The 13,615-nt window shown below is 31.0% G+C and overlaps 2 protein-coding genes across 2 annotated transcripts; both read left to right on the top strand.

The window, feature by feature from the left end:
- The first annotated feature begins 1,816 nt into the window (after positions 1–1,816).
- LOC108826710 (probable LRR receptor-like serine/threonine-protein kinase At1g51820) lies at positions 1,817–4,486 on the top strand. Its single transcript, XM_018600087.2, has 9 exons — positions 1,817–1,900; positions 2,013–2,544; positions 2,680–3,155; positions 3,256–3,400; positions 3,572–3,643; positions 3,752–3,823; positions 3,952–4,023; positions 4,107–4,294; positions 4,384–4,486. Exons 1-9 carry the CDS (start codon positions 1,828–1,830, stop codon positions 4,455–4,457), a joined length of 1,704 nt encoding a protein of 567 aa, XP_018455589.1. The 5' UTR covers positions 1,817–1,827; the 3' UTR covers positions 4,458–4,486.
- An 8,048-nt stretch (positions 4,487–12,534) lies between these two features.
- Positions 12,535–13,414, top strand: LOC108826250 (uncharacterized). The gene is made up of 3 exons (XM_018599639.2): positions 12,535–12,628; positions 12,791–12,949; positions 13,035–13,414. Exons 1-3 carry the CDS (start codon positions 12,611–12,613, stop codon positions 13,290–13,292), a joined length of 435 nt encoding a protein of 144 aa, XP_018455141.1. The 5' UTR covers positions 12,535–12,610; the 3' UTR covers positions 13,293–13,414.
- Positions 13,415–13,615: the final 201 nt, after the last annotated feature.

Raw genomic sequence — 13,615 nt, 5'->3', positions numbered from 1 at the left:
TTTGTGACATTAATTAAGTCTTTTTTTATAATTCATGAATAAATTTCAGGCCTAAATAAACTCAGACTAATCTTCGGGTTACGCATCAGACTTTTGAAATGGACCGAAAGCAAAACTTCATATCTAAAGAAATTATACAGTATAGTTTTCTCCAGTAGAGTTCGAACTCGGAGTCTGGGTGAATGAAGGAGTCTGTCATTAGTCACTACTATTGGACCATGATATTAAGATCGGGAAAATCGCATAAAAACTTTCAAAGTGTCACTTACTAGCACTTTAAACTTCGAAGTTTTTTCACTAACACTTTTAACCTTCAAATTGATATTTGTATCATAAAAAATCTCCAACTTAAAATGTTGACCGGTTATACAGTTAAACAAATCATGTTACAGGTTTTTTCCAAAAAATAATTCTCTAATTAATAAATAAACAATAAATTAAATTAAACTATAGAGAAACTAAATAAATCATAAAATTAAATAAATATTTGATTTTTATAAAATTTCATAAAATTAAATATTTAATAAAACTAAATAAAAATAAAATATATTAAAATTTTATAAAATAAACAAAATTAAACTAAACTACAGAGAAACTAAATAAAAATTACTAAATTAAAAAACTCTAAAATTAAAAATATTTTTATTTTAAATTAGAAGATTTTTGAAAAATATATCATATAATTTTTTACAATAATAATTTCAAATATATTACTTATGACAATGATGTTTTTTTACATAACCATTAAAAATAATGGTTTTTGGAATATCTTAATGATAGCTTCCGACATCATCAATGAAAATGACAAAAAAAAAAATTCAATTTCTGAATTTTCAATTTTTTTAGTTTATGATTTTATTTAGTTTTCTATATTTTAGTTTAGTCTTATTTATTTATTTTTAGTTTTTCTTTAATTGTTTATTTAATTTTATAAATATTTTATTATTTTCCGAACTTTATGAAAAAAAAATCTCTTTGTGTATATAATTTTATTAATACTTTTTGTTATTTTAAAGTATTCTGAATGTTTATTTAATTTTCCTTTTTTACTATTTAAATAATTATTTTTAAAAGAAAACTGACACATCGTTTTTTACCAGTTCTACAAGTCATTTTTCTAATTTAGAGATTTTTTGTGATATAACTATCACTTTAAAGGTTAAAAGTGTTAGTGAAAAAACTTCAAGATTTAAAGTGCTAGTAAGTGACAGTTTGAAGGTTTTTTATGCGATTTTTAGAACATGTACTATTGTCATTCACCTAGGGTATTAAAAACGTTTTGTATAAGTCTAGGGAATATTAAAGCTGGCTTTAGTTTTTATAAATTTGGAGCTTTAAAAAAAATGCAGTCAAAACTTAGCAAGGTCCAATTCTATAAAAAATAATTCTAAACATAAAAAAGGGAGTTGGATGACCAAAAAAGAAGCAAGGACAACATTTAAGTTCGTGAGTGTTTTTTCCTCCTCTACTTATCTTCCATGCTTATAGTAGTCACATGCACTGCTTTAAAAAGCATGCATGTCAATTACTTGGAAAATTAGAGTCATGTGCATTGCTTAAAAACATGCGCGTCTGTCATTTACGTAGGAGACTCCAAGATTCATATGCATTGCTTACGAATTTAAAATCAGTGTTTAAAACATGTCATATACTTAGGCGACTAGAGTCATATGCACTGCTTAATAAGGCATTCATACTAATTAATTAGGGTTTGATTTTGAAAAATATAATCTGTGGAGTTGGTTTATATTATATAGTTTCTATTTGCAATGGCAAAATATCTCCTAAAAATTCTCTTTTTCATTTGAACAGATACAGGAAAGTTAAATGAAGAAATATTGTTTGATGGCGTGGCAAATGTTCATGATAATTGTTCTTGTCGACTCCCAAAATCCAAACGGTGTGTATCCATTTTCTTTTTTTTATTGACTTATCTAAGGTTTTAACAAAGACATGAAAGCGAAATCTTGTTCTCCTTATTGTTTTCTTTTTCCTATTCTGTATATCACTAGGTTTCATCAACGTGGATTGCGGTCTGTCGGGCTACGAATCTCCTTACACAGAACTCATGACTAGGTTGACATATACCACAGACGCAGATTTAGTGGAAAGTAGGGAATCTGGTAGAATCGATAAAATATTTGAGACCATGTATCCAAGGCCCTATTGGACCGTCAGAAGCTTCCCAAAACCTGAACGAAATTGTTATAAAATTAACACCGAGCGGGAAACAAAGTATTTGATCAGGGCCACGTTCCTATATGGAAACTATGACGGGCGTAACACTGTCCCCAGCTTCGATCTCTATCTTGGTCCAAATCTGTGGACAATGGTAGAAGCTAATAGTACTACTATGGAGGTCATCCACCATACCGCATCTCAGTCGTCTTTACAAATATGTCTGGTTAACACAGGATCAGGCACGCCGTTCATAAACGTCTTAGAGCTACGACCACTGAATCTAGATGCGTACACTACTCCAAGTGGTTCACTCAAGATGTTGTTCCGGTGGTATCTTGGAAATCCAGATGGTGGAATGATTCGGTAAATAAGAACCATTTTCCCCAATCATCTCTTCTCTCTTTAATAGTATAAAAAGTTTTTCTACAATTTTTATTTTTTGTTACCGAATCATGTACTATTGTGGTGGTCTGATATATACAAGATGCATGTTGGCAGGTACCCCAGTGATGTCTACGATCGTTATTGGTATCCACCATCCCAGCAGAAGCACTTGATACCAATAACTACGACTCTCAACGTAGATACTAAGAATGATTATAATCCGCCAGAAACGGTAATGGCGACCGCGGCGACGCCCCGAGACGCTAATGCGAGTTGGACTGTCGAATGGATCGTAGAGCCTCCTAATACTCAATGTTACCCTTACGTATACTTTTCAGAGCTTCAGACTCTAGGGGCAAACGAAACAAGGGAGTTCACAATGTTCCTGGCTGGAGCCGATTTTCATAGCCCTATTAGTCCCGGACCATTAATTACAACAACGATATTTGACAGGTTGCCAACTCAGTGTGATGGGAAATGTGTATTGGAGCTCACGAAAACATCAACGTCAACTCTTCCTCCAGTGCTTAGCGCTATTGAGGTATACACCGTAATGGATTTTCCGCTTGTGGAGACAAATGAAGATGATGGTACGTGTTATAACTTGTCTCGTCACATACGAGTAGTAACAGTGTATATACATATATCTTGTGCAGTTGTGCTGATTAGATTCTTTTCATTTAATGGCAGTTACTGGTATCAAGGATGTTCAAGGTACCTATGAACTGAATAAACTGAATTGGCAAGGAGACCCGTGTACCCCCAGACAGTTTTTGTGGGAAGGTCTGAAGTGCGACCACTCGGATAATTCTACGCGACCAACAATTATTACTTTGTAAGACCTATATACATCATTTACCTCCGATTTTCTTCATATATATATATATATATATATATATATCACATTTATATATTACTATTATTACTATATATTATCTTCCATTTACCTCTTATATATTACTATATATCGAAGTATTTATGTCACCATATTTATGTCTTTAATTAGGGACTTATCTTCAAGTGGTCTAACGGGGGTTATCGCTGAAGCCATTAGAAACCTTGCGCATTTACAACATCTGTAAGCATCTATCTCCACGAGACACCAATTGCCCATGCATACGCACACATATATACATTAGTCATGAATCCTTGTGTGACTTAATTTTCTTTCGTTAATTAATGGTAGGGATTTGTCAAACAACAGTTTGAGCGGCGGTGTACCTGAGTTTCTGGCCGACATGTCATCACTCTTGGTCATGTAAAATTTTTACACCCTTCCTTTACTTAGCTTTCTTTTGAACAATTGATCTAGAATAAGAAACGAAAAACATTTTTCTTGAACATGACGTATTGTGCTAATGTTTTTACGCTTAATTACTCCGACAGAAACTTAAGTAGTAATAACCTAAGTGGCTCGGTTCCTCAAACACTTGCCCAGAAAAAAAGAATGAAGCTGAAGTAAGAAACACTTTTCTAGTCAACATTTTCTTGTCAAAAATAGATTTATTCTCAAGTTTTATTAATGTTCTCATATTGCAAAGTGTTGAAGGCAACCCACTTCTCATTTGCACAACCGGGACATCATGTGTGAATAAACAAGGAAAAGATGGAGATCGCATAAAGAATGTTGTTATAGCTGTAGTGGTTGCTTCTCTTGCTCTTCTTATAATAACTGCACTTCTTATCTTATTCCTTTACCGTCACAAAAGGAGACCAAGTGTTGTTGAAGGTAATTCACAATTAGTTACTTTAAGAACAACGCAGTAGTAACATATAATACACGCAAACTTGACTGAATCTGTTGATTTCTGGTGTCAGGGCCACGATCAAATATGCAAGAACTGGATGATCTACCTCTACCTATTGGCATATACTCGGAGATTTCTCTTTGAAATATCTTCTGTTTCAAACAATGTGATTGAATAAAACACAAATGGATACTGTTTGTATATATATTAATATATATGCAACTATGATATGCAGCTGATATACAATTTAAAGTTAACCCTCTTTACAAATTAACTACTCTACGAAAGTCATCCAATGTATATACAGTGTCGTTTCACTTCTTCAATTTCATTTGGAACTAGAAACAAGGGGCGAAACAAACTCAAGCTAATTAACAAGTTCTCCTGAACCGAACATATCTCTGGTCTGAGCCACTCAAATATTGTATTCGACTGTATCGATATAGAGACAGTAATAGGAGAAGTCACTAGTGAATCGTCAGCATTTCTGATGTTTTATGATTTTGCATTTTTTTTATCCATCATTTTGATTCTCTTTTTTATCATTTGGGAGCACTTAAAATTTATTTAGATGCATATACATTTGTCCTTAGCACTCTTGGTTACTTATTGGATCTGGAGCAATTGGAGCATAAATTAATATTTGGATGATAATGATCGATGTAGTTACTTATTGGATCTGTAGCAATTGGAGCATAAAATAAAGCAAAAGAGGCGAATTTGATCGAGAGATGAAGTGAAGCATGTCAAGTGTCACAGCGGATAAGAACATCAGCAATGGTTTGTTCTCACATATGCTCTTGGTGAAAAGTATTTCTACATTTTCTTTCTTAATTTTTAATTGTATTTATTTTTATCAAGAGAACTTGTGTGAGAGCACACCATTGATCACGCTCTAACGGCTTACCTTTGAGAATATAAAAAGATAACGTATGTTATTCTTATGTTCATATAAATGATACAGTTTTAAAAATTGAAATAGTACTCCATAAGAGAAAACAGATCAAGAATGCCTAAAAATCTATTGTATTTAGTGATCACTGTGATCAGATCATATATATGATGATACATATTACATATACACAAAAAAACATAACAATTTTTATATTATTAGAATTGCATAGCTAAATAAATATTTTAACGATTCAATTACCCATTCATTTCTTAATTTAGAAAACGTTTAACGATTATTTTGGGGGGAAAGGTACCAGCATTAACTTAGCCTCAAGACTAGACCAAAGAAAAAACTTCTTCAGAGTAATAGTAAATTTAGTTTCTTATATAAACATAGTTGTAGGATAAGAAAAAAAACAAAAAAAAATTAGTAATAAAATTATTTTGTAATTATTTTTGGAAGACAACATAATGAATAGCGGATGGAGAGGAATTATAACGAGTTGTCTCTTAGCACTTTTGGTTTTAACCACTGTTTTCTTTCTAAAAGTCGACTCGGCAGTCCTTCGACTCGAACCACCCAAACACATCCCAGCCCACGGGGGAAGTAAGTCTTCTTCTGCTATTACACCTCCTAAGGGTGGATTTCTTAACTACTGTTGGAATCCTGGCAAAAAAGATTGTCAAATGAAGCCCAACCCGGTGACCATTGGAGATAATAAAAACTGCTGGTGCACGAAGTAGAATATGGTGAATAAATATTTTGACTATGACATACATTTATCATGTAGCTTGTAGTAATAAATTCCACAAGGAAACTTTTATTATTATATATATCACAATTTATTTGTTAAAACTAATGTTTTAGTTTTTTAATATATTTCATACAATGAAATGTTCTTAATCTATATTATATGCAATTCCAAGTTATATATTTTGAAGTATAAATAAAAGTGTGTCTTTTGGTTATGATAATTTGTCTCTAGGAAAGACTAGTGGCATATTTAATATTTTGAATACTGCAAAAATATACTCTTGATGATGATTATTGCCTTACTTGCATGTTATTTTAAAGATATAGAAAATTAAATACTTTAGAATAACATACTTCTAAGTTCTTAAAACTTACCAGTCCAAATTTACACTTTTAAAAATAGCACCAGATATTTTAGAAAATAAACAAAATCAAAACATTATGATATATATGACAGAACTAGTAGAATAAATAATAAATATGAGTCAAATCTGAAGAGAACAAAAACTAAATACATCCCATTGGATCTTCTGATTCTAATGAAAAAACTGTTGAGGAATATTTTCCTCCAAAAATTGCTCATTTTAGATTTGGTGGAATTTGTTCAATTGTTTTTCTGAATTTTAAATTCTAAAGATAAAATTTGAAGTTTTACATTTCACAAATTTTGATTCAACCTAAGTGGTAAAAATTTAGAATAATGCTTAGGTTCACAATTTTTGTTATTCAAATTCTTACATTTTTAGTTTGGAATTTTGACTTTTTAATCATTTTAATATTTGGTTTGTGCTACAATTTATTCAATATTATTTTAGACTAAAAACTTAAAGATATGTTTTAGATTAATATCCTTAAAAATATAATATATATATTACTTTAATTTTAATTTTCAGAATATTTTCCTTTTTTATTTTGTTGTAATATGAAACAGCAAACTGGTAATTTTTATTAATTTATATAATTCATAAAAGTTTCAGTTAAATTTAATTATTCTACATATAATAAACCTTTCTCGAATAAAAACTACTCTACATATAATATATATGTTTAAGTATGTTACTTTTTATATTAACAAAAAATATTAAAAAAAATATGTCTAATCATTTTTTGTGCATGGCATACAAACCGTGTGAGATAGCCATGTATACAATTCATAAACTACGACTTACGTGCATTTATTCAGCAAGGAAAGGAATGTAATTCCTATACCACATTATTCAAATGTTTCAACCTATTGAGACAAGATTTTCAATATTTAGTTGTTTATATTTTTTTTGTTATGGTAATAATATTATTGGTATGAAACAAGATAAACTCTAGGAGTAGTTTCTTTTCTTTTTTTCTTGAAAAAGGGTTTTAGTCGCCCCTAACAAATCAATAAACAAAGAAAAAGAGATGCCAAACGGATGACAAACATGCGGCAACGGTCACATCACATGAGATAATTGTTATCGGAGAGGTATGCCAAGTTATCCATGTTATATTATATCAAACCATTTGAAAGATGGGAATGAGTTCCGATTACAAACACAAACACGATTGAACAAAATAACCCAAATCCAAACTTTTCTACAAAGAGAAAAAAACATGCAGCAACGATCACATCACATGAGATAATTGCTGTCGGAGAGGTATGCGAAGTTATCCATGTTATATTATATTAAACCATTTGAAAGATAGGAATGAGTTTTGATTACAACCACAAACACGATTGAACAAAATAACCCAAATCTAAACTTTTCTACCTAGCTTTGTTCAAACTTAACAATCTTGGCACATTCTGTTCAGTGCCGTGCGAAGACATGTAGAAACCTAAGGTAGAGTCTAAAATCGGGGACTTTTTAGTGTAGATTAATAAAATATAATATATTATTAATATAGTTTATAATCATATAAAACATTAATAAACAGTTAAACACATCCATAAGCTAACAAAAGAGAAAGAAAAAACAATGTGTAAAAGAATGGTTGATGATTCCAATGAACAAAAACAATACAGCAAACAACACCACAATTTACGTACTGAAACTTTTTTTTTTTATCATCGAAACATTTTGTTTTCTATATAAGCTTTTGTTCAACAAATTTACAAACATACACATAGGAGATTCTAACTTGTTCAACATCATTGGGAATTGGAAAACTTTAACTCTAAACCACTTATACTACATACTACATTTTGGTAATTTATGGGGTCCTAAAAACTTATATATTTAGGGGCCTGTGGCAAATGTCTTTTTACAAACACACTAGGCACGGCTCTGAGTATTTTACAACGAAACCTAATCGAGTTGTACATAGATTAGTTGATAAAAGTTTCTTAATACTTTTTCCTTAATTTTGTTTTTAGTGATGAAATTCTTATGAAAACTGAGTTTCAAAAAAGAAAAAAAAAAGCTCTTATGAAAACTGTCTATTTTGCTTTTATAATCTAAATTAAGTTTTCGATTACTAACTATTATTCCTTCCGTTTCAAAATAAATGTTATTCTATCATTTTTTTGTTATATAAAAAGTGTCATTTTACAATTTCAATGTAAATTATATTTACTTCTAGATGAAAATTAATTGCAAAGTGCATTGATTTTATAAATAATTTTATTTATCTCAAGTATTATTGGTCATAAAAGTATAATTAATAACAACTTACATTTATTTTTATCATTTTCTTAATCTGTGTAAAAAATGTCAAAGTGACTTTTATTAAGAAAAAGGAGTACAATTTTTGCATTCAACAAGTTTTACGTACACGTTGAAAAATTAAACAGATAATGACCTTTTGACCCAAAAAACAGATAATGACCTATAAAAATAACACAAAATCATTAGATACAATTCTTACGTACATATTTTTTTTGAAACTAATTCTTACGTACATATGTTATACTAGTAAATAGGTTTTGTTTTAAACTCAAAGACAATACAAATGACAGATTACGTAAACATGTTTTTCTGTTTTGATAGTACTTTTTTTGTAACACTGTTTTGAGTGTAATATATTCCTTAGTTTGATCGATTAATCTTAATTCATATAATCTTAATCCATTATTGTGGTATTATAATTCGGCTGACTCTTTTGAACGATGCTTCGTTAGTACGTTATGTTTTTTCAGTTGTCTAAAATTCGTTTCCTAATGAACCGAAAGGGAAATTTAAACCAACAAACAAAAATAATGTGATCTTATATACGCGGTGACAGCCTTTGCATAAAGAAAAGATATGAGATAGTGTTTGTAATCATTTCCTACGATGAGATAAATCTCACTTGATCACTTGCTTAACTCCAACCATTGTTTTTTTCCTAGGACATTGTAGTGCACACTAACTAACTTGGTAACTGTATTCATTGACATACAATTAGTCTAGTTTTCCTGGAACTTAAAATTGGAATTTAGAACTGAATAAGAGAGATGATAAAGAGAGTCGTTAATATTGTAGCGCTAGAAACCTACAAATGGAATATTTTGTTGTTATTTAATGTGAATTTGAGATTTGAGTTGGAAAGAGGGATCAAGTCACATGCTCCTAATTTACAAAGCAAAGAAATGCCATCATCTCTTCCCCCAACTCCTCATTTGATTCTTTGTATCTTTTTTTTTTTATCTTCATTTATATACATAAATTATATCAAAACAGTTTAATTATTTATCTGGAGGAAAGATCATTCCCGATTCATCATTACTCATTTTTCGGATATTTTGGTTTCATGCATTCATCCACAAGTCTGGATACACCCATTATTTCTAAAAAGATGCCAACAATACAAAAATATATAGTACCAATATGGTAATCTATACTGGTTAAATTTAAGATCTAATTAAGATACGAATATATTACAGTAAACAACAATAAATCTTTGTTAAAATATGATTTTTTTTAATGATTATTTATTGGACTGAAAGATTTATGGTTACGGGCCATAAATATCTATCCATTGTACTTTTCAACTAAAATTATGATTCAGGTGATGTTTGGGCCTCTATGTGATAAATTGTTCGGGCTTGATTAATAATCGAATAGAAATGGATACGAACTCAAAAGTATCACTTCTACAGAAAAATATATTCTAGATGCATGATGTTGTTGTTAAAAAAAAGCATGCGATGTTTGTCTTTGTCTTTTTTTTTTTTTCACTCAACAACTACTCTTCATTAACCAACTCAAATAGTTCACAAGATAGTATCAACCTCCATACACGAAACTAACCACATAGGCAAAATAGAATACAGCTTGGGGACAAAGGATGTAAACGTAGCGATGTTTGTCTTTGTCTGTTCTCCTTTCAACATGGATTTGTCTTGTAAGTTGTGACAAGTCTTTTTAAAATTATTAATTTTATAATTCATTCGATATACCAAAATTAACCAATTAACCAAAACTTCAAAATCAAACTAACCAAATTTACACGAATTTAACTGAACAATAACCAAATCATAATCGAAACCAAAAATTTCCATTAGTTTCAATTATATGTTTTAAAACCGAAATAACTGAACCAAATTTTTTCGTGTTCAATTCAGCGATCTATCCGAATTGCCAAACTACTCTGACCCAAACTATCCGAGGCCTAGGCCTAGGGAGATCGTTGTGGTTCGTCGCTTTGATAATCGCCGCAGTAAAATTATCACCCGCCGGTGATTAGACTGAGACTGTCCTTTATAGCTCCGGTGGCGTGTCTCCACATCTTTATTTTCTCGTAATTTTTATCGTTTCCTGAAAAGTTCAAAATTAGCATTTTGTTTTCTCATGACAATTTCTCTTTGTTGCTTTCTTTCTATTATAATTACGAGTTCTTTGAAACAGAGTCTAACAGGACAATCGGTTGACTGTTATGAGTTGTACCTGTAATAAAATGAAACTGAAATGTCTGAATTTTAATTTTGACCTGAAGTTAAATAATGTTATATGAGTTATATGCCTGCCTCTACATCTACCTCATGGATGGTTTGGCTAGTTAATAGTATATAAGGGGACATTAGTGAGAACAAGAAAGTTTGTGACTTTGTAAGAATGTGAGAGAGAGAGAAAGTGCGCTTGAGATCTTGGCATAGCCTCAAGAACTTTAATTCTTGTAGATTTCAGAATGATTTCGCACGAGATGCAGAATGTCACCCTGACACTATGTTCTGCTCTATCTTCTATTTCATTCCTATATAGATCTTGAACCAACATAATCTGAGAGCTCTAAATCATATGAGATGGTGAGTGTGAAATTCACAAATGATAGTCTGCTGTCTGTACGATGTTTTCGTGAGTTTATAATGATTGGCACATCGCATGCCCTGATACCAGTTGTGAACTGGTCTATCTTATAGTAACAAAGTCTGATGATGTCTATCTTCCTTTTATAAATATCCGAGTTTCAAGATTTTGTTCATAATATATTTTAAAAAGGAAATAACTATTCAGTCGAAAGCTTAGATATGTGTTTCTGTCTATGTTTGATTGAATGGAGGCTTGTCAACTTATGTAGTATTCAGTCCAAACCCAATGGTTGATAATACTTTTGACGGCGTAAGTGTTGTAGAACAGAGCCCACTCTTAAACAACCATGACGTATATATAGATGCATTCTTTTTTTTTTTTTTTTTTTGAACAACAAAATATAGATGCATTCAAATTCTGATGTATGTATTAATTACGATACCGCTAACCTTTTACCGTATATATATATATATATCGTTATTAATTTTTATACACTGGGGTTGTGTATTTATAGTAAGATTGCTTTTCTATGTCCATAGAGAAAACGGCTTGTTGAGTAAAGTAAAGTGGTCGACCTCATGCTTTCCCCGTAACTACCGGCTTTAGCTATTACTCTTTTTTGCAATTTATCTGATTTGTAATTTTAACGGAATACGAGCGATAGCTTTCTCTACATCACCAAACTTCTTCAAAACCATATAAGAAAAGGAAGAAAGGAAAGAAATGAAAAGTAAGACATGAAACAAAGTGAAAGATTGTTCGGATTTTCAAAAAAAAATATCATCTCCTTTTGTTTAAAGCAGGAACTTGAATATAATACATTGTAGTTCTATTAATCTTCCTTTTTTTTTTTGGTCAAATTATTAATCTTCCTTTTAGACCCTGGAAAAAAATAGTGATACAATTCAATAAATTCATAAAACTACATTAGTTTTTTATATGGTATATATATAATATATATATATAATATATATATATATATATATATATAACATCTTATATATAAAATGTTAATTTAACTATCTTGATAAATATTGTGATTGTTGTTTGAAAAATATTTTCAGTGTCCCCTAGCAAGATTTTATAAATAATTAGTTTCATGCTGATGTTTAAAGATTTGACAGTTTACTTTATACATTTTGGAGTTGGCACCAATATAATTGCTACTATTAAAAGAGATCTACAAAAAGTTTTGTTACCCATACACCATTCGAATTATGTGAAAATGGACCTAAAAAGGCAAAGAAAAAAAATAGTGGGAGGTTAAGAATCTTTTTCTGCCTCACATCTTTTTTCACTGTGGGGTTAAAAATCACTTCTTTTCATGCTAGAACAACTTTTATTTATATATACTTTTACCTCTGCACTTTCTCTTTTTTTTTTTAACCTTTTAAACACACAAACACTCACATCCATCTCTCATCTTCTTCATCTTCATCAAGCTCATGGACTTCGACCCCTCAGTGAGTTTTTCCTCTCCCCTAACCAAATCTTTCTTTAGTTTATAATTTCGACGCCAACCCTCTGACTCCATTCATTTTACGAAATTTTACACGTTATTTTCGAAAATTGCAAAAGAAACCCATTTGCTCTTATGTTTCTCTTGTTTTCTTGGACTTCGTTAGGGAAAAGAAGCTAGTGTGAAGGAGACAATTTTGATGGAATACGATGAAGAGAACAACCAACTCGACGTAGAATTTTGTCCGGTTGAGCATCCGGTTGAACCGGAAGAAGAAGATCACCCGGTTAAATGTCCCGTACCAATCTCATCTTCTCTCCTCCGCGTAAGTTTGGTTTTGTTTGAACTTTTTTGAAGTTACACCAAGTTTCTCACTTTTAATGATAAAGATCCATTTTTTAATTGTGAAGAACTCAAACGAGAAATCAAAACCGGGTTGGGTTAAACACAGAGCCAGCTGCGACACTCCGGTTTATCCACCGCCACGTCATGTCCGTAACGTAAGGAAGAGACACAACTCGTTCGTTGAAGAGAAGAACAGTTTCTTCACGAGATCTATGATTCCGACATCGACTCTCCTGTCTCATGATGACGAAATTACAACGTCTACAAGATCCAACGTTACAATCTACCGAGCTCTTCAACAAGTTCACGAGTTCGAACCATGAAATTTTAATATCTTTGCGTTGAGATCGTTGAGATGTTTTTCTTTTTGCCTGAGATTTGATATTTCGGTATACTTGTTATTTATTTGGTGATAATCGGTCCAGTCATCTTCGGTCCGGTCATATTCGGCTCGCAGCTAAGAATACACAAAGAACACAGCTTCACACATCTCAAAACAGACACGTATGTATGTTATATATACACCAATAACTAAAGACCATACTTACTTTCAGACAACCCGTACACAATGAAATATAGGAACTTGTAACCTTTATTAGGATGGTTTAGTAGAATTGGTTTGTTAAATTAAGTTTGGTTTACACTG

Source organism: Raphanus sativus, chromosome 9 (assembly GCF_000801105.2).
Source record: "Raphanus sativus cultivar WK10039 chromosome 9, ASM80110v3, whole genome shotgun sequence".
NCBI classification, from domain to species: Eukaryota; Viridiplantae; Streptophyta; class Magnoliopsida; order Brassicales; family Brassicaceae; genus Raphanus; species Raphanus sativus.
This window is presented reverse-complemented; position numbering and strand designations above follow the sequence as displayed.

Bases quoted from the DNA above. Each gene is read 5' to 3' on its own strand.
- LOC108826710 (XM_018600087.2), top strand. From the start codon at position 1,828: ATGAAGAAATATTGTTTGATGGCGTGGCAAATGTTCATGATAATTGTT. The intron at 3,401-3,571 runs GTAAGACCTATA...GTCTTTAATTAG, and splicing joins CGACCAACAATTATTACTTT to GGACTTATCTTCAAGTGGTC. The intron at 3,824-3,951 runs GTAAAATTTTTA...TTACTCCGACAG, and splicing joins ATGTCATCACTCTTGGTCAT to AAACTTAAGTAGTAATAACC.
- LOC108826250 (XM_018599639.2), top strand. The intron at 12,950-13,034 runs GTAAGTTTGGTT...TTAATTGTGAAG, and splicing joins TCTCATCTTCTCTCCTCCGC to AACTCAAACGAGAAATCAAA.